We start from the raw sequence: 27,049 nt of genomic DNA on the forward strand, positions 1-27,049 counted from the left end.
CGCTTATCCAAAATTCTGCTGGCCCATTTATGTTGGATAAGCGAGACTCTACTGTATACGTAAGCAAATTTACACTGAAGAAGATTAAAATAATAATTTAATCAGAGTTGGACAGTCTTATCTTAAATTACAGTTTTATGTAAATATTCAAAAACATTTAACCTATTGATGCCTCAATTAATACAATTTTGTTGGTATCTGTTTTAATTTTGAAATTTACCAGTAGCTGCTGCATTTCCCACCCTCGGCTTATACTCGAGTCAATGAGTTGTCCCAGGTTTTTTTTGGTAAAATTAGGTGCCTCGGCTTATATTCGGGTCGGCTTATACTTGAGTATAGGCGGTATTTCTGTGGGTCTGAAAGGACTGGTTCCCAACTCCTTCCTTCCTTCCTTCCTTCCTTCCTTCCTTCCTTCCTTCCTTCCTTCCTTCCTTCTGCCTGCTTCTCCTTTTGAGACCAGACCGTCTGTGTAGCTTAAGTGCTTTAAAATAAAATTGCTTTTTCCCCTGGATTTTGTGTGTAAAGCAGTGCTCTCTCTCGATAGGATAAAGAGTTGGCTCCAGCCCTGCAGACCACGCCGCAGACGGCCACCGTCGCCTTTGATAATGTGCATTTTGAGTACCTTGAGGGGCAGAGGGTCCTCAATGGCGTCTCTTTTGAAGTCCCCGCCGGAAAGAAAGTAGCCATTGTAGGAGGCAGTGGCTCTGGGTGGGTAAAACGGAGGCACAGAATTCTGTATCATTGATTCCTTTTCCTTGCCTTTTAATGGCAGTCGTTCTGCTTTTGATGGCAAGCAAGTACGGTATATACTCGAGTATAAGCCTAGTTTTTCAGCCCTTTTTTTAAGACTGAAAAAAGCCCCCCTCGGCTTATACTCAGGTGAGGGTCCCGGTTGGCTTATATTTGGGTCAGCTTATACTTGAGAATATATGGTACATTTATTATTTTTCTCTATTGTTATTGGTATTATTACATTTATTATTTTTCTCTATTATTGTTGCTACTATTACATTTATTTTACTCTCTTTTATTATTATTATTATTATTAATAATAATACATTTATTATTTTACTCTATTTATTATTACTTGTATTATTTTCCTGTATTATGTATTATTATTATTATTTTATTATGACACAGCAAACAAGATAGATATGCTGGATTTCATATCACAAAATCACAAGTCGAACACGACGCTTCAGATTAAAATTATTATTATTATTATTATTATTATTATTATTATTATTATTATGACACAGCAAACAAGATAGATATGCTGGATTTCGTATCACAAAATCACAAGTCGAACACGACGCTTCAGATTAAAATTATTATTATTATTATTATTATTATTATTATTATTATTATGACACAGCAAACAAGATAGATATGCTGGATTTCGTATCACAAAATCACAAGTCGAACACTTCCCAAGTGTCTAGGACTGTGTGATGTATTTTCGGATGATGCTGCAGATCCCAGTAGGGTGGCCTTTTGCAGTAGGCAGATCATGATTTTGTCAATGTCTATTGTTTCCAAATGCCGGCTGAGATCTTTTGGCACGGCACCCAATGTGCCGATCACCACCGGGACCACCTGCACTGGTTTCTGCCAGAGTCTTTGAAGTTCAATCTTGAGGTCCTGATAGCGGCTGAGTTTTTCCTGTTGTTTTTCGTCAATGCAGCTGTCACCTGGGATGGCGACATCAATGATCCAAACCAAATTATTATTATTAATAATAATCCAAATTATTATTATTATTATTATTATTATTATTATTATTATTTTATGACACAGCAAACAAGATAGATATGCTGGATTTCATATCATAAAATCACAAGTCGAACACTTCCCAAGTGTCTAGGACTGTGTGTGTGTTATTATTATTATTATATGTATTATTTTACTCTATTATTATTAAAAGGATACATAAGCACATTTACATTGAAGAAGATGAGAATCATGATTTGATCAGAGTTGGACAGTCTTATCTTAAATTTGAGCTTGATGTAAATATTCAAAAACATTTCACCTACTGATGCCTCAATTCATGAAATTTTATTGGTATCTATTTTTATTTCTGAGAATTTACCACCCTTGGCTTATACTGGAGTCAATGTTTCCCCAGGGGTTTTTGTGGTAAAATTATGTGCCTCGGCTTATATTCGGGTCAGCTTATACTCGAGTATATATGGTAATTCAGATTCTAATCCTCTGCACCCTTTTTCCCGCCCTTCTTTCGTTCTCTCTCTTTCTCAAGGAAAAGCACAATAGTAAGATTGCTATTCCGTTTCTATGAACCTCAGAAAGGCGGGATTTATGTCTCTGGCCAGAACATACAAAGCGTCAGCTTGGAAAGCCTCCGGAAAGCCATCGGAGTTGTACCTCAGGTAGGGTGCCTCTCCTATTATTATTTATGCCACCTTTTGAGGCCTTTTCCTTTTATGCAGATCTTTTCCTGATTTTTAAAAAAGGCCTCTCCCGTGGCTAAACTGACCCAAAGGGACTTGGAATTATGCTGAAAATGTTGTGTGTGTCCCCAGAACCCACTAAAGAACATTTAAAACTAGCTCTGGGTTTCTGAGAATGGCTGAAAGGTTTTGAGTGTTTCTTTTTAATACATTCAATATGTCATTCTATTTTAATGTTTGTGTATTTTTAATGTTTTGAACTGTAATACATTGGTTTTCCCGTGAGCTGCTATGAGCCTCTTTTTAGAGAAAAGAAACATGGTAGAAATAATAACCCATGGTGGCACAGTGTGTTAAAGTGCTGAGCTGCTGAACTTGCGGACCGAAAGGTGCCAGGTTCAAATCCCGGGAGCGGAATGAGCACCCGCTGTTAGCCCCAGCTCCTGCCAACCTAGCAGTTCGAAAACATGAAAATGTGAGTAGATCAATAGGTACCGCTCCGGCGGGAAGGTAACAGCGCTCCATACAGTCATGCCGACCACATGACCTGGAGATGTCTATGGACAACACTGGCTCTTCGGCTTAGAAATGGAGATGAGCACCAACTCCTAGAGTCGGACACAACTGGACTTAACGTCAGGGGAAACCTTTACCTTTTGCCTACAAATAATAAAAATTAATTAAATATTAATCAAATATTAAAGCAAGGGAGAGAATTGCTTGCTTCAGATGAGAATCATAGATCCATATTGTTTCTATTTATTCTTCAATTGTCACAATGTGAAAACGGTCACAAGAGTGCAGAGTTTTTCGATATTGGCCATTCAGTCATTTCAGATTGTAAACGAGGCTGTCCTGGGTTTTCAGCGCTGCAAATTAAGTTACGTAATCCTTTTTATTTATACTAAAAATAACAGAATCTGTTTCGTCTCCCTCTTTGCGCGCACCCTTAACTCTTCTGCTTACATGGAGGAGAATTACTCTGGCAGCAACCATATCCTCCTCATTAAAATGTCCTTAGAGCGCTGTTGCCTGGAGGGACTTAGTGGAGGCTTCTTCACGATTTGTTACAGCCTTTCCGTTTTGATAACATTCACGTAGCCTTCTCACCTGCCAGTCAGCATTTCCCCTGTTTCAGAGGCCTTGTCCCGCTTTGCCTGTGTCCTAGGACCCCGTCCTCTTCCACAACACCATTTTCTACAACCTCTCCTATGGCAACATCAGCGCCTCGGCCGAGGAGGTCCATGCAGTGGCAAAGCTGGCCGGCATCCATGATGCCATTCTCAGGATGCCCCGTGGCTACGACACGCAGGTGGGCGAGCGCGGCCTGAAGCTGTCAGGTAAGGGAACCGGTGTGCCGCTTCTCTCCGTGCTCCCACTCTTCCTGTCTGCCTCAGGCCCCTGTGCAGTCGCCATCTCACTCCCAAACTGCTGATGACAATTCACTAGTTTAGCAGCATAAGGCAGCGGCTGGTTTAGGATTAAGTGGGCACCCAGCAGCCTTTGTAATTCTGGAGTGTGAGACCTGTGTGCCAAGTTTGGTCAAAATCCATCGGTGTTTGGGTTCACAGTGCTCTCGGAATGTACGTAAACGGCAACACCTATACATTTATTTATTTATTTACTTACTTACTTACTTACTGCATTTATATACAGCTTTTCTCACGCCTGGCGGGACTCGAAGCAGTTTACAACATAATAATATTTTACGTAATCTTATTGCTCTCAGATACCATCTCAGCTGTGACATATAATGTCGCCAAGTTCTGCACAGCTGCAATTAAAATCCGGCAGATGATGATTGAGAGCCAAAAGAACTAAGTATCTTCTATAGAATAGAGTTGGGAAAGCAGATATAGACCACTATTTATAGTTATAGGTTGTTATTTACAGTTAGGGGTATTCCCCCCCCCCCCCCATGCCATCCCCACTCCTTTCCTTTAGACTCCCCCCGGATGATCCTGTGAGTTGAGTTGGGTCTTAATGGTACTGGTATATGATCTTCAGCCTAGATTTTAAATTTTGTCAAGGATTCAATTTTATAATGGTTTTTATTAATATTGAAGTTTTTAGCCTAGATTTTAAATTTTGTCAATGATTTAGTTTTATAGGAGTTTTATTAATTGTGAAGTATATAACCTCTCGGATTTCATATGGATGTACGGGACTGGGTGCCCTTGATATGAGCTGGTCATTGACCGTAATAAAAGTTTACATTACATTACATTACATAATAATAGCAAAATTCAATGCCAACCACACATGTGAAAACATAACAGATCAAATCATAAACAATATAATGAACAACATCAGGTGTACTTATCAAACAACTCAAAATTCATGAAAATAGAAATTTAAATTCATTCATTTATTACAACATTTATATCCCGCTCTTCTCACCGGAGAGGGGACTCAGGGCGGCTTACAATAAACACACATATAAAAATTATACAATACACTATAAATCAGATTAAAATTATTAACTTACATCAACATTCATCAAAACATTCTAAAATACAAATGGGTGTGTTCAAGTTCAAAAGACTGGGTCTGTCAATTGAGTTCTGGCGTACATAATAATAATTAACGCTGCTAATTCTTATTCGAAAGCCTAAATATATAAATCAAACATTTAGGACATGTTTACGAATAGATCGAATATTAGTAAGCAGTTAAAACATTAAAGATAAAAAGGCAGTTTGCGACAAGCCAACAGGGCAGATGTAGTGTTAAGAGTTTTTAAAGTGCTGGCTGAATTAGAATTATTATATTGCACAATTCCACAAGTTAAAAGGACCAAGTTAAAAAGGTTTGGTTACCATTCCCTCCAATGTATTTATTTATTTATTTGTTTATTTGCAACATTTATATCCCGCCCTTCTGACCCTGATGGGGACTCAGGGTGGCTTACAAGTTATATGTACATACAATATAATTATTATTAGCATAGCACAATATAAGCATTATATATTACTATATTGTACTATACCACTATATTGCAATATTATTAGTAATATTACATGTAATATATAATATACAATTATAATAATGCATTGTTATATTGTATTACATTATAATGTTATCAAAAAAAGGTTGGGAACCACTGGTTTATGGAGTATAATATCAACATGTTACGTAGGATTTTGCAAAGATATTAACATCTTTCATGATGCATCTATTATACTATATAACATGATTTTTGTTCCTGTGCTATATATGTCATTTTCTAATTGGTTCTGTCATAAAAAGCATGGGAGAAAGTTCATTAAACAGCAAAAACTTTGTTGCAGTCTGCACATTGAAAGGTTTAAAACTGCATATTTTCATTAAGGAAAATTACAAAGTGTCTAGACTGAAGGAAATAATAGTAGACCCTCAGCCACTATTTCAAAGTAAGTACTGCACATTTAGACAGGAAATAACACTTTCAAACTATTTTTTTTCAAATGTTGTTGCATAGTGTCATAAATGGATAGCTGGACGTGGGCAACTTTTCTATAATAAACACAAGTGTACTCCCCCCCCCCCCCCCAAAAAAAATGCTGGCAGTGGCAAATGCACTTCAGACTTGGCTGTTTATAAAGGGAGAGAGGAAGCAGGAATCACATATTGGGTGAAGAGTTCAGTTTCTGTTTATTGCTCCGCTTCAGCCCAGCCACTTAAGGCTCAGAGCGAAATGAGATTATGATCCTCCTAAAGTGGTTTGCGAAAGCAAGGCGCCGTAAGTTACAGGGGGCACGCCGCCAGGAATATGAAGGCATTAACTAGGAGCCCGGTCAGATCTTTGGGATGCGGTGCCAAAGGCAGGTGCATATATAACCGTTAATTACCAGCATTACCTCCCAAATCTGGAATGGATTTTAAATTTCCAACAGCAAGCCGGTGTGTATATTGGTGGCAATTCTGTCTGAAGGGGGAAAAGAAGAACGGGCCTTGTACTAACCTTAATAAAATGGGAAGGAAGCCATGTTCCTTCAGGGGAGATGGGATGCTCTCGGGTTGAAATGGTATTCCTGGACTCTGCTGTCCATGCTGCTGCTCGAGATCAACCGGTTCTATGTGCAGAACAGCTCCCATTGGACTCCCAAGACAATGTTAGCTAATGCTCAGAAAATGCAATGCCACCCCTTGCCTGTAGTAGCTTTCCAATTTATACAATTTTACAGAAGCATGCGCAGAAAGCTAACTGACAATGGAATTTACTGACTATTACCCTGTTTCCCCAAAAATAAGACATCCTCAGAAAATAAGACCCAGCAGAGGTTTTGCTGAATTGCTAAATAAAAGGCCTCCCTCAAAAGTAAGACCTAGAAAAGTTTGTGTTTGGAAACGTGCCTGCCAAACAGAACACCAGAGAATGTAGGATCGGTAAATGTAACTACCATAGATTGTTGTACATAGAAATAATGGTAGTAACAAGAAATTCTTGATAGGATTCACAGTTTTTCTGGTTATGCTGGTTTGTGATGACAGCTACTGTACAGTACAAAATAAATGTTCTTTTTTTTTTGTTCAACAATAAATGTGTATTCTTCTTCATGGAAAATAAGACATCCCCTGAAAATAAGACCTAGCACATCTTCAGGAGCAAAAATTAATATAAGACACTGTCTTATTTTCGGGGAAACACGGTATAATCCTTTTGGACATGCGTAGTTGCCTTGTAACTTCTATAACTCATTATTCCTCACATCAGGTGAAGTGTCCATAGTTTGCTCCACGTATGCACTATCCTCAGGTGACATGTTCATAGTTCATCCCACGTATGCATCACCCAGCAAGCCAAATCATTACTGCAGTTTGCATGACCTTATATTGTGAGCAAGGAGCAAATGTCAGGCAGAACATGTCCTGTCAACACTTTCATGGAAAAACAAGATTTTTGAGTAAGGGTAATCTAGGTAAGGGATTTTTAGGGTTTTTAAATAAAATATTCAAGAGTTGCTGCATTAGTTCCAAAACTGGCATCATTTCTCCCAGAGTTCTGTTGGTGCCGAACACTTTGTTGCTGCTGCTGCATCATAAGCCTTATTGAGCGCAAATAAGGCAAAAAGATGGTCTACAGCCGAAATGCAGCCTGGCCCTTTCGCAGTTGGAGTCCGGCATCCCCTCACAGCCAGTATTAGATGTGGGTCCCCACACTAACTTTACCCAGATTTATCCGCTTGACTGGCAAATGGACCAGATCCCTTTCACTGGGCATAGAAAGCCCTTGAGTCGGTGTGCATGCGTTCCCTCCCAGGCCAAAGAAGACGGACTCTCAAGTAGACAAAGTAAATCAGTATGCATAAATGATGCCCGCATGTAGAGACTATGCAAGCAGTGAGAAACTGGGAAACAGTTCACTTCCCAGATGTTTTCTCTCTTCCCTGCCTCAAAGGGTCGCAAAAAAGATATCCCTCAAGGCCATAGATAGGGGTTAATGTCTCCACTGAACAGTTCTTAGCATTTGGACATAATAATAATAATAATAATAATAATAATAATAATAATAATACAGTAGAGTCTCACTTATCCAACACTCACTTATCCAACGTTCTGGATTATCCAACGCATTTTTGTAGTCAATGTTTCCAATATATCATGATATTTTGGTGCTAAATTCGTAAATACAGTAATTACTACATAGCATTAATGTGTAATGAACTACTCTTTCTTTCAAATTTGTTGTATAACATGTTTTGGTGCTTAATTTGTAAAATCATAACCTATTTTGATGTTTAATAGGCTTTTTCTTAATCTCTCCTTATTATCCAACATATTCGCTTATCCAACATTCTGCCGGCCCGTTTATGTTGGATAAGTGAGACTCTACTGTAATAATTTTATTCTTGTACCCCGCCTCTATCTCCCCACACTGGAGCCTCCGGTGGCCAAGGGGATAAAAGCCTCGTGACTTGAAGGTTGGGTTGCTGACCTGAAAGCTGCCAGGTTCGAATCCCACCCGTGGATAGTGCGGATGAGCTCCCTCTATCAGCTCCAGCTCCATGCGGGGACATGAGAGAAGCCTCCCACAAGGATGGTAAAACATCCGGGCGTCCCCTGGGCAACGTCCTTGCAGACGGCCAATTCTCTCACTCCAGAAGCAACTCCGGTTGCTCCTGACACGAAAAAAAAAAAATCTCCCCGCACTGACTCAGGGCGACTTACAAATGCAAAACAAGTATACATACATAAAACATCAAATACCGAAAACACACGAATGAAAATTAAAACATACGATTAAAATCAAACCATTAGTAACACAAAATTTAAACGCAGCAATAAAACATAAGGATGGGCTGACCAAAGTGCACTAAGTGAGACTTGTAAACATGGAGGAAGTTAAAAGTGCTATAAGAACATAGGGGAGATGATGCTACCATCTGCTTGGTGGCATTGCAAGGGAGCAAATATGGTTTCACTTGGTGGGAGAAGAAAATGACCGAATCGTGAATGTGTAGGATTTGAGGCAAAAATAACGGCACTGCATTTGCTTCACCTTTTGTTGTATAGGAGGAGAAAAACAGAGAATTGCTATCGCCCGAGCCATGCTGAAGAATCCTGCCATTATTCTCTATGACGAAGCAACGTCGTCTTTAGATTCAATTACAGAAGAGGTAAACAAAGCCTACCGTGTACTTTATTTTGACGTAGTTCTCTCTGTGAGAAACCTGGTCTTCCTAGAATCAGAGGGAGGTATAACGGAGTGTCTGTTTGGGTGCGTTTGGCTACAGCATCCAGTCTCCTATAGCGCTGCTTCCTCACTTAGCAAAGGAAGCAATTGGTCACCACTTAGCATTCATAAAAATGAACTCTTGGGCAAGTGGGCTCATTAACAAAAGACCCTCCCCATAAATGCACAGCGGATTAACTTATTAGCAGCAGCGTGACCCAGCATCAGTAGCCAAAAACGATAAAAAGAACAAAAACAGAGACCAATGTTATCTTTTCCTTTGGAAGCTTTTCTTTATAGCAAAATAATATGGTTGCAGTGTTTACAGAAACAAGGTTTCCATAATACAAATAAAGATCTTTATACTTCTTTACTTTCACACTGGGCTTCTTTCTCATGCAGATAAACAGCTTTGCTCTCACAGAGCCTCCTCTCACACCAAACTTACACAGGAGCTTTACACACAGCAGCCTTCAACCTAGGACTTCTCTCACTGAAGCTTCTCACACCTGCCTTCTCACACTGATGCTTTCTCATACTGAGGCCTCTCTCACACATTGAGGCCTCTCTCACACTGAGGCCTACTCACACTGAGGCCCACTTAGGTACAGACTGCTTATATTGAACTACAGCTTTGTCTGAGTCATTGCATCCATTTAACCCTTTCATTGCTTGACTCACCTTTTTGTAATTTTTATATTATATTATATATATTTTTATATTAATTTTTAATATTTCTGACAAACGACTTTTGCATACATGCGAGCCGCGGAACCATCTTGCTCCTTGTGAGTCGCCTTTGCAGTGATGCGAGTCAGGTGTGTGCCTTGCCCTCTGGCCTAGCGTCGATTTAGATTCACAGGTCGGGCTCTGAATTGTCAGGAGGTTTTGACACAGATGTCATGACATTGCCATAGCAACTGCGTCGGGCTTCATAGTGGTTAATATGGAAATGTCAGTGTCAAAATAATATCCTAAGCCCATCCTCTTGTCTATTGCAAAAGACTATTGCATACCTGTTAACCTTCATTTGTGAGATTGTGTAGTCATTGATGGTTGACTGAGGCACATGGTCCCATCTGGGAATACAAAGGTGTTCCTGTTGAGAATAGACTTCTTGGAATCTACTCACAATCTGCATGAACACTTTGCTTTCTCCTTGCCTTTCTTTTTGCTGTATTTATTACAAGGCTGTCAAACAAAGCCGAACGTTTATCCAACAGAGCTTCGCCAAGCCATCAAAGGGGTGGGTTGTATTTAAATTGCATTTGTAGAGGAAGCAAAAGGCAAACTGGGTTGCTGTGAGTTTTCTGGGCCGTCAGGCCATATTCCAGAAGCATTCTCTCCTGATGTTTCGCCCACATCTATGGCAGGCATCCACAGAGGTTGCGAGGTCTGATGGAAACGAGGCAAGTGGAGTTTATATATCTGTCGAATAATGTCTGTTGGAGGCAAGTGTGAATGTTGTAATTGATCACCTTGATTAGCATTCAAAAGCCTTGCAGCTTCAAAACCTGGCTGTTTCCTCCCTGGGAAATCCTTGTTTGGGAGGTTAGCTGGCCCTGATTGCTTCCTGTTTGGAATTCCCCTGTCTTCTGAGTGGTGTTCTTTATTTGCTGTCCTGATTTTAGAGTTTTTTTTTAATGCTGGGAGCCAGATTTGGTTCATTTCCATGGCTTACTCCTTTCTGTTGAAATTGTCCACATGGTTGTGGGTTTCAACGGCTTCGATGTGTAATCTGACGTGGTGCTTGTTGGGTGAAATGTCAGGAGAGAATGCCTCTGGAACAGAGCCATACAGCCTGGGAAACTCACAGCAACCCAGTTAACAACCTTCTTACTAAGTGATACAGTTATTTTTATTTGCCATCTCTCCCTTTCACCTGGAAGTCATAGAACATACTCTATAACACTTTTCTCTAATTTGGCAGAACATTTTGAACGCCATGAAAGATATGGTCCAAAACAGAACCTCCATCTTCATTGCACACAGACTGTCGACGGTGGTTGATGCGGATGAGATCATTGTCCTGGACCAGGTGAGATCTGCTTTTTTGTTGGGAAGTTCCCTTCCACACTCAGCCTGCTTTTTCTTAAAAGGGCCGTTGCTCTTTTAAGGCACACTTCCATTGCCAGCATCTGATGCTGTCTGTGTTTTGTTTGCATGGTGGGAGGGGAGAGTCTGAACTTGACATTTTGGCCTTTTGAGTGGATTATTGCCAATTAATTTCACTGGGGGGTGGGCTCACTAATTGATTTGCGCTCTGCATTTCTTAAGCCCAAATGTATTTGTGTTCCTGCATTAATGGATTCCTGATGTGTTTCCAGCGCATGGATTTTATCACACCAGGAGCGCCAACGTATTTATATTATTTTGCCTTTCCACTAAAAATAAGATGGGACAATAAGATCATGTCTTGGCGGACAATGCTTTGGGTGGCTAGATGGTTCTAACCAAACGGGAAACTCTCAACACCAACTGCATAAATACCATTTATATTTCATTCATGTTGGCAAGAAGGTATGGAGAGTCACAGAGGCCCCCATTGGCGCAGCAGGTTAAACCGCAGAGCTGCTGAACTTGGTGACTGAAAGATTGCAGGTTCAAATCCAGGGAGCGGAATGAGCACCCGCTGTTAGCCTCAGCTTCTGCCAACCTAGCAGTTCGAAAACATGCCAATGTGAGTAGATCAATAGGTACCGCTCCGGCGGGAAGGTAACGGCGCTCCATGCAGTCATGCCTATGGCCACATGACCTTGGAAGTATCTATGGACAACGCCGGCTCTTTGGCTTAGAAATGGAGATGAGCACCAACCCCCAGAGTTGGACACGACTGGACTTAACATCAGAGGAAACCTTTACCTTTACCTAACCTTTTACATTGGACTAGTTTGTTTGCCACTTTAACTGTCACGGCAACATCCTATGGAACCCTGGAGTTGGTACATTTATTTATTTATTTATTTATTTCCAACATTTATATCCCGCCCTTCTCACCCGAAGGAACTCAGGGCAGTGTACAAAATTGGCAACAATTCGATGCCTACACATAATTAAAACAGCAATGAAAATCCAATTAAAACAATTAAAACAATATAAAAATATAAAACACTAGCTGTGCCCAGCCTCATGTTGCTGTGGCGAAGTATGGTGGTATGGGAAATAAAGTCTTGAGGAATTGGTGGTAGTTAAGGTAAAGGGTAAAGGTTTTCCCCTGACATTAAGTCCATTATACATGGGTTATATACCTGTATGGAAGGGCCTTGAGTCTACACTGCCATATAATCCAGTTCAAATCTGATAATCTGTATTTTATAGGCAGTGTGAAAGAGGCTTAAGTGAGGCCTAACTCTGCCTGTCCCCTGGGCTGAGTGGGTTGCAAGGAGACCAAGTGGGCAGAGCTTAGCCTTTTAACTGGCAGCAATTGGATAAAAACAATTACTCCGTCTCTCTCTAATTAGGATTTTATTTTTATTTTATTTTTGTTGTATGAATGTAGAGGCATGGATGAGGGGTTGTGCTGCCAAGTTTAGTGTTTCTGGAATGTGTAGTTTTGTTGTTTTGTCCTAGGCCGAAATTTCATTACCCTTTTCTATATATAGATATGATTAAAATCCATTCATCTAAAATCCTCGTGCTGTAGCCGTAAATCAGTCCGAGTCGTCTTTATCATTTAATCTTTGAAAGCCTGGGCACATAGCCATGTTTTCAGGGCTTTTCTAAAACTCAAGATGGTTGGGGCTTGCCGTATTTGCGATACCCTAGAGCTCTCTGGCTGCGGATCCTATAAACACCCTTATCTCCTCTAGGATCTTGCCATGACAGTTAAAATGGAACCATAATACGCTCTGAAAGGACCCCAGTAAAAGAGGGAGTTTTTTTGCCGTATCCGGGAGCCAATTTGCGCCACTACAATGGGTGCTCCTTCACTATTGAGCCTGTGCCATAAATAAAAGAGCACAGAATCCCCCAAGGAGGGGCCAAAGGAGAAGCATAGAGAGCAGGGATGGGGTTGTTCCTACATGCCTCGGCGTCCATCATTATCGCTGTTGTGTGCCATAAAGCTTTGTGCCCCAGTGTGTCCTTTCTGCAGTGAAATTCAAAGGTGTTGCTGGCATCGGCTGTGTGCAGCACAGCCAAACTGATAAGATAGTTGGTTGCATTGTGATGGAAATAATTTGAGACAAGATGAAAACAAAGGGCTGGGACTGAAATCACTTCCTGTGTGGCTGTTTACTCCCGGAGTTCAAACAGGGAACCCGAAAGTGGTGGCAACCGGCCGTCGTTGTCGGGCTTTTATACAATGGGGTGGATTCCACCACCTGCTGCCATCTCTTTCCTGCAAAGCAAAGCAAAGCAAATGTAACACTGCGGCGTATTGGCATAAATGATAATTACTGGATTTTTTAAAAAAGCCCTATTAAACCGGCTCATTAGTGGTAATGGAACAGCTGGGATGGCTCAGCCACAAAGTGAGAGACTTCTGCAGCACCGAAGAAGGGCCGACGTCAGCAGCTCTGCCCCATGGCGCTCAAAGCGCTACAGGCCAGCCAGCCAAACAAAAAAGAAGAAGGCAAAGAGAGGAGAGGAAGATGATGAAACCAGATTACAGGAGAGAACTAGCACTGAGACATCATGGAGTGATTTCTGGGCAATGGGAATATTTACGGTTAAGTGTGGTCTATCCCAAAATGGTTGACTAAATCAGCAATTGATCTTAAATGCAGACATGTGCATTTCATCTTAAGAATGGACAAGCATCTCGAGCTCTAGGGATGACCTGGGAAGGAATCCCACTGGAGTGTTGCAGCACACCAAAACACCTGGGAGTCATTCTGCACTGTGCTCTGACTTATAAGAAGCACTGCTTGACTATCAAGCAAAAAAAGTGGGTGCTAGAAATAATATATGAAAGCTGACTGGCACATCCTGAGCATCACAACCAGACACAGTGAAGACATCTGCCTTTGCATTTTGCTACTCTGCTGCTGAGTATGCATGCCCAGTGTGGAATACATCTCACCACGTTAAAACAGTGGATGTGGCTCTTAATGAGACATGCCGCATTGTCACAGGTTGTCCACGCCCTACAGCACTGGAGAAATTATACTGTTTGGCCAGTATTGCACCACTTGACATCCGTTGGGAAGTAGCAATCAGCAATGAAAGGACCAAGGCATTGACATCTCCGATCCATCATCACTTTGGATATCAGCCAGCAAGCTAACGCCTTAAATCAAGAAACAGCTTCCTAAGATCCACAGAGATACTCACAGGAACACCTCAGCAAGCAAGAGTCCAAAAGTGGCAGGCGAAAACCCAAAACCTCAATCAGTGGCTGAAACTGGATGAGAGACTCCCTCCTGGGCACACAGAAGACTGGACGACTTGGAAGTCAGAAGTTAAATCCATAAAAAGTTCAGCCCTTGCTGCCAGAGAAGCAGTTGTGGATCCGCATGGGAGGCAGACTTCATTGGATAATCCAGAACATTGGATAAGCGAAGATTGGATAAGCGAGACTCTACTGTAGTAAAGGCACAACTACAGAAACAATTCAACCAACCTGTTGATTTTTACTCTTTATTTTACTACTCCCTGCAGATAGTACTATAGAGCCCCACTTCTGCTATAATAACATTCCTCCAACAAACCGTTCCAAGATGAATTATAAATCAGACTGGCCTATTGTGGGCTTGATTTTCTTAAGAAAAGCAGGAAAAAAATGCACGTAATGTGCATAAAGAGTCCTGTTGATTTGCCCCACTGTGTTAATGCAGCAGCTGTTGTCAGGCTGGGAGGCTCCATTATAAACCATTTGGAATCAGAACGGTGCTTCGGATGTCACTGTAACCTCCGCGAGTTGGAACAGCAGAAGATAATAACAACAACCCTTTAATTCATATAATGCTTGGTTTTAAAAAAGCTTTTGGAGCACCCCACCCCCTTTTTTGTTTATTAATGAAAACCGATTCCCTTCAATTCGCCACTTGCTGGCTATATGGGAAAAATTCTTTCTACCTCTTCACCCACCGCTTAGGCAAGGCTTTTGGAGCCTCTTTCTTACTCAGAATTGTTTTTGGTTTGGCTCTTCCAGGAACCTGCCAGTGCTGTTTGCCTGAGCAAAGAGGCCAGATTGCCTTTGTTGCCTTGGCTTTTGGCTTCTCCAGTAAAGCTTGCTGGAAGCAGGAATGCTTTTGGGTATCTCTCTACCTGCTGCATATGAAATTGGACCACATTTTGTGTTTCGGATATGCAGATCTAACTTATAGTTTCAAACCACGGGAAGAAGGTGTTGACCCTTTCCCATATGAGAAAACCCAGGCAGCCAAATTTTTTTACATTTTTTATTTGAATCGTCATGCATTTATAAGTGTTTGTTTGTTATTATTATTATTATTATTATTATTATTATTATATTAATAATAGACACTTGGGAAGTGTCCGACGTGTCAAGGTCAGACGCAAGCCAATTGATGATCCAATACAACAGCTAGCAGAGTGTCTGCTGTGGACTCATCTTGTTGTGTTTCAAATAATAATAATAGTAATAATAATAATAATTGTGTCCGACGTGACAGCCAACAGAGTGTCTGCTGTGGACTCATCTTGTTGTATTAATAATAATAATAATAATAATAATAATAATAATAATAATAATTGTGTCCGACGTGTGATCCAATACAACAGCCAGCAGAGTGTCTGCTGTGGACTCATCTTGTTGTGTTTCAAATAATAATAATAATAATAATAATAATAATAATAATAATAATAATTGTGTCCGACGTGACAGCCAACAGAGTGTCTGCTGTGGACTCATCTTGTTGTATTTCTAATAATAATAATAATAATAATAATAATAATAATAATAATTGTGTCCGATGTGTAATCCAATACAACAGCCAGCAGAGTGTCTGCTGTGAACTCATCTTGTTGTGTTTCAAATAATAATAATAATAATAATAAGGTAAAAGGGTAAAGGTTTCCCCTGACGTTAAGTCCAGTCATGTCTGACTCTGGGGGTTGGTGCTCATTTTCATTTCTAAGCCAAAGAGCCGGCATTGTCCGTAGACACCTCCAAGGTCATGTGGCCATTGGCATGACTGCATGGAGTGCCGTTACCTTCCTGCCGGAGCGGTACCTATTGATCTACTCACACTTGCATGTTTTCGAACTGCTATGTTGGCAGAAGCTGGAGTCAACAGCAGGTGCTCACTCTGCTCCCCGGATTCGAACCTGCGACCTTTTGTTCTGCAAGTTCATCAGCTCAGTGCTTTAACACGCTGCGCCTCCGGGGGCTCCATATAATAATAATAATAATAACAACAACTAACAACTAACACGAAAAAAATAGAATCCTAGAATTGGAAGAGACCCCAAGAGCCATTCAGTCCAACCTCCTTCTGCCATAGAGGAAAACACCATCCAAGCCCTCCCAACAGATGGCCATCTAGCCTCTGCTTCAAGGAGACTGCTGGATAGCCAACCGTTGATTATCTCTAACTGTCAGGAAAGTCCTGCCATTTGAATCCATTGCTCCGTTGCCTCCCTGTCTCTTCCTGGGTCCACTTTGAGTATGATCTGCACTCTGATCAAGTGCTGGATTCATCCAGCTTAGATCCACCAACTCTCCTGAAAACAAAGGGTTATTCTGCACAGCATTGCTGTTATTTTAACTCATTTGCCACGATTTTGTGCTGCTGCGCTGTTCGACCTCTGGGGAATCTTGGTTTTTCATGAGGAGCCTTGAAATGACATGGATATTCCTCGCATTTATATCTGGAAAGCCTCCAAAGCTGGTAATATTTCCAGCAGCCAAAGGTGCAGGTTGAGGGGCCTGACCCTTCCTGACTGCAAGCGGAAAGGAGAATACATTATTCAGAACGAGAGGGAACGTCAGAAATAAATGTGCGCATTTGCATAATTTATACAGGTGGTAGAACTTGGATTTGGAGTTGCCTTTTCCTTCATTCTCATTGTATTCTTTTGTTCCACTGTTCTGATTTAATCGTCAGGGTGTATATATGGCCCTGTCTTTATTTAAATCATTGCTTCTTTTAGAATGAACACAGAGCCCCCAAACTGCAGGGATTAAGGCCCTGAATATCTGCAATGTTTACATTCCCTTTGTGAACTTTACCTTATCTCTTTCCTTTCTAGCCTTCATTTCTAAATACAGTACAGTCTCACTGAATACGCTGGATAATAAGGAGGAATTAAGGAAAAGCCTATTAAACATCAAATTAGGTTATGATTTTACAAATTAAGCACCAAAACATCATGTTAGACAACAAATTTGACAGAAAAAGTAGTTCAATACACAGTAATGTTATGTTTTAATTACTGTATTTATTAATTTAGCACCAAAATATCATGATGTTTTGAAAACATTGACTACAAAAATGCGTTGAATAATCCAGAATGTTGGATAAGTGAGACTCTACTGTATTCAGTTGACACTTTCTGTGACTGTACATTATTGCTAGTTATTGCTTCCGTATGATAAATTAATTTCTGTGTCGAGAGTTGATACAGTTTTAAGTGAGTGCAGTGCTAGAAATTTGGGGGATTGAGGGAAATGAAAGGCTCATAGAGTTGGAAGAAACTCCCAAAGGCCATCCAGTCACAACCTCCTTCTGCCTTAAAGGAGGATGCAATCCAAGCCCTCCCGACAGACAACCATCCAGCCTCTGCTTGAAAACCTTCACAGAAGGAGGCACCACTGTATTCCCACGCATAGAATATTCCACTATCAAACAGCTCTTACTATTAGGAAGTTCTTTCTAATGTTTCGGTGGAATCTCTTTTCCAAAGAGTAGGACACAATAGACCAGGCATGGACAAACTTCGGCCTTCTCTGTGTTTTGGACTTTAATACTCTCAATTCCTAACATACCTGCAGTAGACCATTGCTGTATTGTGTCCTAGTTTCTGGAGCGGCAGAAAACAAGCTTTCTATCTGCCCTTCCTGTCATAGGTATTTAAGCTATTTCTACTCTAGAAGAGAGGCGCTCAGCTGCAGGCAGGCATGTGCTTTAAGGAGACATGCTTTAAGGAGGGTGCTTACATTTTTCTCTACTCTAGAGGAGAGGTGCTTGTCTGCTGGCAGGCATGCGCGCTCTCTGGGCCTGCACGCCACACGCACACTCTTCAAGGCAAGGAGGCAAGGTCTGTTTCTTATTCTAGAGAAGGCGCTCGGCTGCAGGCAGGCACGTACTTTAAGGAGGGTGCTTACATTTTTCTCTACTCTAGAGGAGAGGTGTTCAACTGCCAGCAGGCATGCACGCTTTCTGGGCCTGCACGCCACACGCACACTCTCCAAGGCAAGGAGGCAAGGTCTGTTTCTTACTGTAGAGGAGGTGCTTGGCTCCAGGCAGGCACAGGCTTTAAGGAGGCTTCTTAACCATTTCTCTACTCTAGAGGAGAGGTGTTTGGCTTCAGGCAGATGTAGGCTTTAAGGAGGCTTCCCTGTTTCTCTAGAGGAGCGGTGCATGGCTACAGGCAGGCAGGCAGGCACATTTTCTGGGCCTGCTTTAAACATGCTTTAAGGAGGCTTCTTACCTTTTTCTCTATTCTAGAGGAGAGGCACTTGACTTCAGGCATGCACACTTTCTGGGCCTGGACGCCACACACACACTCTCCAAGGCAAGGAGGCAAGTTCTGTTTCTTACTCTAGAGAAAGCACTTGTCTCCAGGCAGGCACGGGCTTTAAGGAGGCTTCTTACCCATTTCTCCACTCTAGAGGAGAGGCGTTCAGCTGCAGACAGATGCAGGCTTTAAGGAGACTTCTACCTGTTTCTCTAAAGGAGAGGTGCTTGGCTGCAGGCAGGTAGGCATGCTTTCTGAACCTGCATGCCACATGCACACTCTCCAAGGCAAGGAGGCAAGTTCCGTTTCTTACTCTAGAGGAGGTGCCTTGGCTCCAGGCAGGCACAGGCTTTAAGGAGGCTTTTTAACCATTTCTATACTCTAGAGGAGTGACGTTCGGCTGCAGGCAGATGCAGGCTTTAAGGAGGCTTCTTACCCATTTTTTCTACTCTAGAGGAGAGACGTTCGGCTGCAGGCAGACACAGGCTTTAAGGAGGCTTCTTACCTGTCTCTCTAGAGGAGAGGTGCTTGACTGCAGGCAGGCAGGCACGCTTTCTGGGCCTGCACGCCACACACACACTCTCCAAGGCAAGGAGGCAAGTTGTGTTTCTTACTCTAGAGGGAGCGCTCGGCTGCAGGCAGGCATTAGCTTTAAGGAGTCTTCTTACCTGTTTCTCTACTCTAGAGGAGAGGCGCTTGGCTTCAAGCAGGCATGCATATTTTCTGGGCCTGCATGCCACACACACACACTATTTCCAAGACAAGGAGGCTGCTCACAAAAAGCAGATGAGGAGCCAGGATCGGCTCCTGCTTGCTTTCATGTCGAGCTGATTTTGGTACTTCCCATTACATGCTCCAAAAGGTAACGGTAGTAATGAAAGAACTGATGTAACGAAGGAAAACGGATTTGCGCATAACTCTAATATATATGTGTGTGTGTGTATATGTGTGTGTACTGAATCCCTCCTGCCGGCAACCTGTGACCGTTTTCCGCACGCAGCTCTGTGCCCCTTTTCACTCTTCTTGTTTTTGGTCTTAAAAGAGCGGAGCACGTGCCACACTTCCCCTCTGGGTCTTGGGTGGGAAGCGTCCTTGCTCCCGTTTGCTCACCGGCTTCGTGTCTTTCTCAATCAGGGCCAGGTGGCGGAGCGTGGCAAGCACATGGACCTGCTGCTGCGCCCCGGCAGCCTCTACTACGAGATGTGGCACACGCAGAGCAGCCGGATGCTGAGCCGGGACCCCCAGGAGCGGTGGGAGGAGCGGGGCGGCCTCACCTCCAAGGAGGAGGACCGCCGGAAGCTGCAGGAGGAGATCATCAACAGCGTCAAGGGCTGCGGCAACTGCTCCTGTTGAGACGGGAGATGCTCATCGCGGCACACGTTTGCACTGGAACCCCTTTTCTACATCCTACGGAATTGAACGATGCAGTATTTTAAAAGCCTTGTTTAAAGGCGGCTTCTCCAAGGAGCGCGATTTCTCGAACCAAAGGATTTTGCAAGTACCTCTCAGCTGCTCGACTGGAAGTATCTCAGAATAACCCAATTAACCAATGGACACTTTTTCCTCCCAGAAATGAGTTTGTGACATGACATACACAAACACATCTCTCTCCCCGCCATTTGACCAAAATGGCATGATCCGAGGGATGCTGTTGAGGGGTTTATCCTGGTGGGTTTTACAGAGGTGTTTTTCTACATATCCCTTTAACCAGAGCTGGTTAATTCACACGTGTGGGTGTCCTAATGGGAGAAACAAAACAGTTGCCCTTCTTAAATAACTTGTGTTTGATAGATTTTATATCTCCTTTTATAAAGGACAAGCAGCGAAGGGATTTTGGCTCAGGTGCTCAAGGCAGCTCCTCGTTTGACCCATAAAGTCATTCACTTTCTGAGAACTGAAATTAACAGGAGTGTGTACTTGATGGGAACACCTCCGGAGGGCAAATAAGTAAAGATTAGTGTGCTTTCTGGCATCCATAGAAATAGGTAAGGGAAATGTTCTGCCAAATTTGAAAGAGAATCCAGGATGTGTTGTTGAAGGCTTTCATGGCCAGAATCACTGCGTTGCTGTGAGTTTTCCAGGCTGTGTGGCCATGTTCCAGAAGCATTCTTTCCTGACGTTTCGCCCACTTCTGTGGCAGGCACCCTCAGAGACGCTGAAGTCTGTTGGAAACTTGGCAAGTGCAGTTTCTATATCTGTGGAACGATGTCCAGGGTGGGAGAAATAATTCTAGTCTGCGTGAGGCAAGTGTGAATGTTTCAATTGGCCACCTTGTTTAGCATTGAATGGCTTTTTCAGCTTCAAAGCCTGGCTGTTTCCTGCCTGGGGAATCCTTTGTTGGGAGGTGTTAACTGGCCCTGGTTGTTTCATGTCTGGAATTCCTCTGTTTTTTGAAATCTGGTTCCCAGTATAAATAATAATAATAACAACAACAACTTTATTCTTATACCCTGCCCCATCTCTCCGAAGGGACTTGGGGCGGCTTACATGGGGCCAAGCCCGGAACAACAATATAAAAACAAAAGCAAACAGTAAAAACAAATCAATCAAAAATAAAAAAATCTAAAATCAGGACAGTAAAAAAAAAGAAAACAGGAGGATTGCAGACAGGAAATAATCTGGACCAGCAAACACCTCCCAACAAAGGATTCCCCATGCAGCACATGCCAGGCTTTGAAGCTGCAAGGCCATTCAGTGCTAATCAAGCTGGCCAATGGCAACATTCCCACTTGCCTCAAGCAGACAAGGAGTCCCCCAGGCAGGAAACAGCCAGGCTTTGAAATTGCAAGACTATTCATTGCTAATCAAGGTGGCCAAATGAAAGATTCACACTCACCACAGGCAGACAAGAGTTCTTTCTTTCTCCAACCCTGGACATCATTCTACATGTATGTATGTATATATATGTATATGTGTGTGTGTATATGCCACTTGCCTAGTTTCCAACAGACCTCACAACTTCTCCAGATGCCTGCCATAGATGTGGGCGAAACGTCAGGAAAGAATGCTTCCAGAACATGGCCGTACAGCTCTGAAAACATTCAGCAACCCAGAATCCAGGATAATGTTCTGAGAATGACAACTTTCACAGAATCCAGATTTCTGGGTTGGAAAAAGTCAAGCAAAATTTGGGATTCCTGTCGATTGGACCCTGATTCTGTTGAATGAGTTGGTGAAGGAAATGTTACTCGTTTGAAAATGGAAAACACTGGTTTCATAAAATGGCCTTGATTAAAAATCACCAGTTCAAGGATAAGTGTCCTCCCGGCTGTGTGCACAAAGCGGAGTCTTGCGAGTCTATGGCGACAGTTCCAAATGGCTTTTCATTTCAGGCCCGATTTTCTCATACTCCCTTAACCGGGTGGTTCGGTGTCACCCCCTCGAGATTCGCACAAGTTGCCAAAAGGAAAGAAAGACAAAGCTCTCTCTTTCTTCCTTTGACAGGAGCAGCTGATGCAGAGTTTTCTGTCATTCCTCCCTCTGTTCTTTGTGGGAGTTTGAGAGAACATCGCATCAGCCTCTCCTCCTGCGTATAGAGAAATTGTGTACATATCTTCCATTTTGCCATATTTGTGTCACTTCTTTCTACGGTTTTTGGACCTCCGAAAAACCCTAAAATTACAGCTGATTTCAGTTGCCATAAAAGCAAATTAGTTTCAGATTTATTTTCTGAAACGCAGAAACTGTGTTATTTCACCCTTTATTTTACTGTCCAGAATGGCCATCCCAAGCCTCAAGGATATATGTTATCCAAGGCTTTCATGGCCAAAATCACTGGGTTGCTGCGAGTTTTCCGGGCTGTATGGCTATGTTCCAGAAGCATTCTCTTCTGACGTTTTGCAAGTGGGGTTTATATATGTGTGGAATGTCCAGGGTGGGAGAAAAAACTTTTGTCTACTTGAGGCAAGTGTGAATGTTGCAATTGGTCACCTTGGCCTTTCATCTTCAAAGCCTGGCTGCTTCCTGCCTGGGGAACCCTTTGTTAGGAGGTGTTAGCTGGCCCTGATTGTTTCATGTCTGGAATTCCTCTGTTTTCTGAAATTTAACTCCAGTATTAAAAAAAATTCTAAAATCAGGACTGTAAAAAAAAAAAAAGAACAACACTCAGAAAACAAGGGAATTGCAGACAGGAAATAATCTGGACCAGTAAACACCTCCCAACAAAGGATTCCCCCATGCAGCAACAGCCAGGCTTTGAAGCTGCAAGGCCATTCTATTCTAATCAAGCTGGCCAATGGCAACATTCACACTTGCCTCCAGCAGAGAAGAATTTTTTCTCCCACCCTGGACATCATTCCACAGATATATAAACCCTACTTGCCTCATTTCCAACAGACCTCACAACCTCTGGGGATGCCTGCCACAGATGTGGGCAAAATGTCAGGAGAGAATGCTTCTGGAACATGGCCATACAGCCCGGAAAATTCACAGCACAACTTAAGGATATATTTTGCCCCAGCACACATCAGTTCCAACTATCAGTGGCCCTGCTGGCTGGGGATGATGAGAATTACAGCCAGACGCATCTCAATTCAAGTGTTTGGCTGTGTTTTGCAGCACCAAATTGGCACATTTCCTTTTTATTTGGTTCCGATGCACAGTGAATTCTTTTCTATTCATTAGCCTTATTCCCTGATGTGAAGAAACTTTTCTCATCATTTCACATTACACTGGCCATCATGTTTATTTCAAACATACTTAACACCTTCCATTGGGTGGAGAAGGTTATTTGCACATTCAATTTGATTTGGACTTTGGGGAATAACTAGAAAGCGAGGGAACTATCCCAATCCATCAACCTTGACTCTGAAAATCTCAATTTCTTAACGTCTTTGGAGGGGGGGGGGAGTTGTTTAACTTAAATGTTCTTGTCCCTTGTATAATGTTATTGTATAGAAAATCGTTCTGAAATCAGTAAAGTTTATTTTCATTGAAAATTCAAAGAGAAGGAGGTGTCTCTTGGAAAACTAAAAAGCAATATATTGCAGTTTGAATTTTTGGGGTGGTCTTGGGTTTGCTCGGCTCCAATGCAAATTTGGCCTGCTCTCTCTGAGTTATCGGCACCAATTTGGCATTTGGTGAACAACCGTCTCCATAAAGCAACCAAATACTGTAAGCTGGTTTTGTTGGAATATAATAATAATAATAACAACAACAATACTTTATTTATATTCTGTCCTATCTCCCCAAGGGGACTCGGCGCGGATCACAGTACACATACACGGCCAACCTTCAATGCCGTTTTTGGACAGACAGAACAGAACAGAAGAGCATTCAATACCATTATCAGACATATCACATATCACTTAGACAGACAGTAGAGGCTATTAACGTTCTCCAGCTTCTGACTTCATGAGGCTATGCTTGATTCCGGCCACACTGTGATGCCGAGTCCTTTTTATGGTAGTACTTCCTCATGTGCTGGCAGTTTTATGGTGTCATAAATTAAGTAAAATTAGCCTCCCCACATTAAGCGGTACCTAGAATTCTCTAATCACAGACACAGCTGTTTTCGAGCTGCTTAGGTGGACAGCGAGCTAGAGTTATTAATGTTTGGGAGCTCATCCCGACCTGAGCTTCGAACCACCAACCTCTCGGTCAGTGGTGATTTATTGCTGCTGGTTACTAACCAGCTGCACCACAGCCCACTAATATGATTCCAATGCAGTCAGTGGTTCCCTTGATGTCTGGTATGAATAAAGAACAACACTCAGAAAACAGGGAAGTTACAAACAGAAAACAATCAGGGCCAGCTAATAATAATAATAATAATAAACTTTATTTTTATATCCCGCCCCATCTCCCCGAAGGGACTCGGGGCGGCTCACAACCGGGACAAGCCCGAGACAACAACACAACATATTTGACAAACACTTCCCAACAAAGGATTCCCCCAGGCAGGAGGCAGGCAGGCTTTGAAGCTGCAAGGCTTTTCAGTGCTAATCAAGTTGGCCAGTGGCAACATTCACACTTGCCTCCAACAGAGAAGACTTCTTTCTCTCACCTTGGACATTATTCCACAGATATATAAACCTTGCTTGCTTAGTTTCCAACAGACCTCACAACCTCTGAGTGTGACTGTCATAGATATGGGCAAAACATCAGGAGAGAATGCTTCTGGAACATGGCCATACAGCTCGGAAAACTCACAGCAACCCAATTTCTTAAAAGCCTGCCTGAGGCCAGATGTAAAGCTGAATCTCCGGGGTTTGAAAAGACAAATGTCATCCCAGTTTCCTCTCCGAAACGTTTCCCTGCTATTCTTCTGCACTTTGCAGCCATCAATAACATTGTCAAGGAAAAGCACTCACGTCTCCTTGGCTTTACGAACCGGCCGCTTTCAGCCTTGGCTCTTTTACAAGACACACGTCTTTAGTGCCTGGCAGTAAAAACGCGTGATATGGACTCCTGTCGCTGTGTCCTTTTTTTGAAGTGATCTGCAAAAGAACAACATGCTCTGGCCATAGATTTTGGAAAGCGCAATCAATTCCCGAAGAATAGGACAAAGACAGAGAGCGACGCAGAGGCCTTTGGAAAGGAAATTAGGTCAGCTGATACTGGCACCATCTGAAAACAAATAAGGAAAATGTGCCGCTTTCAAGATGTTGGGATAGAAAAGGAAGCCAATGGAAGGAATATGGGATCGAAACGCGGCAGAGTTTAATGCGGGAAATCTAAGTAAAATTCAAAATACATTGGAAGAGGAATGAAGAAGGAGAGAACAGTGGAGAAACCGAGGCAGGCGTTTCTCTAAAAGTGGGGAGAAGGGAACTGTTTTGATCAGGAAGAAACTGATCCCGAAAAAGAGACAAGCGCAGGATGGAAACATGAAGGGATCCCTGTTTTCTTCTGTGCATAGGATGCATATCTCAACGTTATTCGTTGTGAGACGAGCTTTGGAACCAATCAGGTCTCGTCCATATTATTAATACTGTTAATGTTAGGGTTAGACAACATTCTGCCTCAACTACTTTGTATTGTAAATGAAATACTTTCCTTTTCTTAAATAAAAACAAGGAAGCAGCTGCCTTCCCTTTTGGCTCATTGATGTGAAAGGCCTCTTCTTGACCGAATTCACATCTTCCCTTTCTGGCTCTCCATTTCGCTGCCGAAATTGCCGAGTCACTGGATCCCAAAATATTGTGACATTGATTTAAAATGTGAAAGCGGTTTCTTCATAGACTTATTAGCAGCATACGATACTGTAAATCATTGCCTCCTCCTGTGAAAAATGTATAATATCACAAAGGACTACCACCTCACCCATTTCATAGGAAATCTACTACAAAACTGGAGCTTTTTTGTTGAGTTCCAGGGCCAGAGAAACAGATGGCGGAAACAGAAAAACTGCCTACCTCAGTGAAGCGTGCTTGCTTCATCAATGTTTTAACTTTTACACAAATGATCAGCCACTGCCAGAAGGAAAAGAGAGTTTTATCTATGTTGACGATCGTGCCATCACCGCCCAAGCAGGGAACTTTGAAATGGTTGAACAGAGGCTCTCCGAAGCTTTAAGTTCTCTTGTTACAAGGAAAGGCAGCTGATTTCTAATGTATCTAAAATGCAAATGTGTGCTTTTCATCTTGAGAACAGATAATAATAATAATAATAATAATAATAATAATAATAATAATAATAATAATAACAACAACTTTATTCTTATACCCCGCCCCATCTCCCCGGAGGGATTCGGGGCGGCTCACATGGGGCCATGCCCAATGCAACAATCAAAAAACCAATCGCAAAGCCCGATAAAAACATCAACATCAATAAAAACAAACATTAAAAAGCAATATTAAAATCAGGGGACTAAATTCATAGATCCCGAACAAAGTGCAGAGAATACTAAATGGAAGCATATCCCAAGCTCTGAGGATGACCTGGGAAGGAATCCACTGGAGCATTACAGCACAACAACATACCTGGGAGTTACCGTGGACTTCCAAGGATATCAAGCAAAAAGTGGGTGCTAGAAATAATATCATGCGAAAGCTCACCGGCACAATCTGGGGTTAACAACCAGACACAGTGAAGATGTCTGCCCTTGCGCTTGGCTACTCTGCTGCTGAACACGCACACCCAGTGTGGAATACATTTCACCACGTTAAAACAGTGAATGTGGCTCTCAATGAGACATGCTGTTTTAGCACAGGATATCTGTCGTAGGGGCGATGGGTGAGACTCTGTTTGCCATGCAGAGTGGGTTCCAAAATCATCATCCTGGTCTCACCAATCCCTCCTTCTCCAGGCTGCCTTCTCATGCGGAGAATCAGCACTGGTCAACAAAACGCTAGCAGTCAAATATTCAGTTGAATCCAACAGTACTTAATCTTTATTTACATTGCTATATACAGTAGCACTCATTAGCAATAAGTCCTAGACACATGGCAGTGTCTCC

At 42.3% G+C, this 27,049-nt stretch overlaps 1 protein-coding gene across 1 annotated transcript in view; it reads left to right on the forward strand.

Moving 5' to 3' along the window:
• Positions 1–23,588, forward strand: part of abcb7 (ATP binding cassette subfamily B member 7) — a 63,036-nt gene extending 39,448 nt beyond the window's left edge. The window contains exons 11-16 of the mRNA XM_008123109.3: positions 545–708; positions 2,261–2,390; positions 3,580–3,751; positions 8,907–9,010; positions 10,997–11,104; positions 19,786–23,588. Coding sequence (XP_008121316.2) covers positions 545–708; positions 2,261–2,390; positions 3,580–3,751; positions 8,907–9,010; positions 10,997–11,104; positions 19,786–20,004 — 897 coding nt within the window. The 3' untranslated portion in view covers positions 20,005–23,588. The remainder of the gene's footprint in view (positions 1–544; positions 709–2,260; positions 2,391–3,579; positions 3,752–8,906; positions 9,011–10,996; positions 11,105–19,785) is intronic.
• The last annotated feature ends 3,461 nt before the right edge of the window (positions 23,589–27,049 follow it).

This window comes from Anolis carolinensis, unplaced genomic scaffold (genome assembly GCF_035594765.1).
Source record: "Anolis carolinensis isolate JA03-04 unplaced genomic scaffold, rAnoCar3.1.pri scaffold_12, whole genome shotgun sequence".
Taxonomy (NCBI): Eukaryota; Metazoa; Chordata; class Lepidosauria; order Squamata; family Dactyloidae; genus Anolis; species Anolis carolinensis.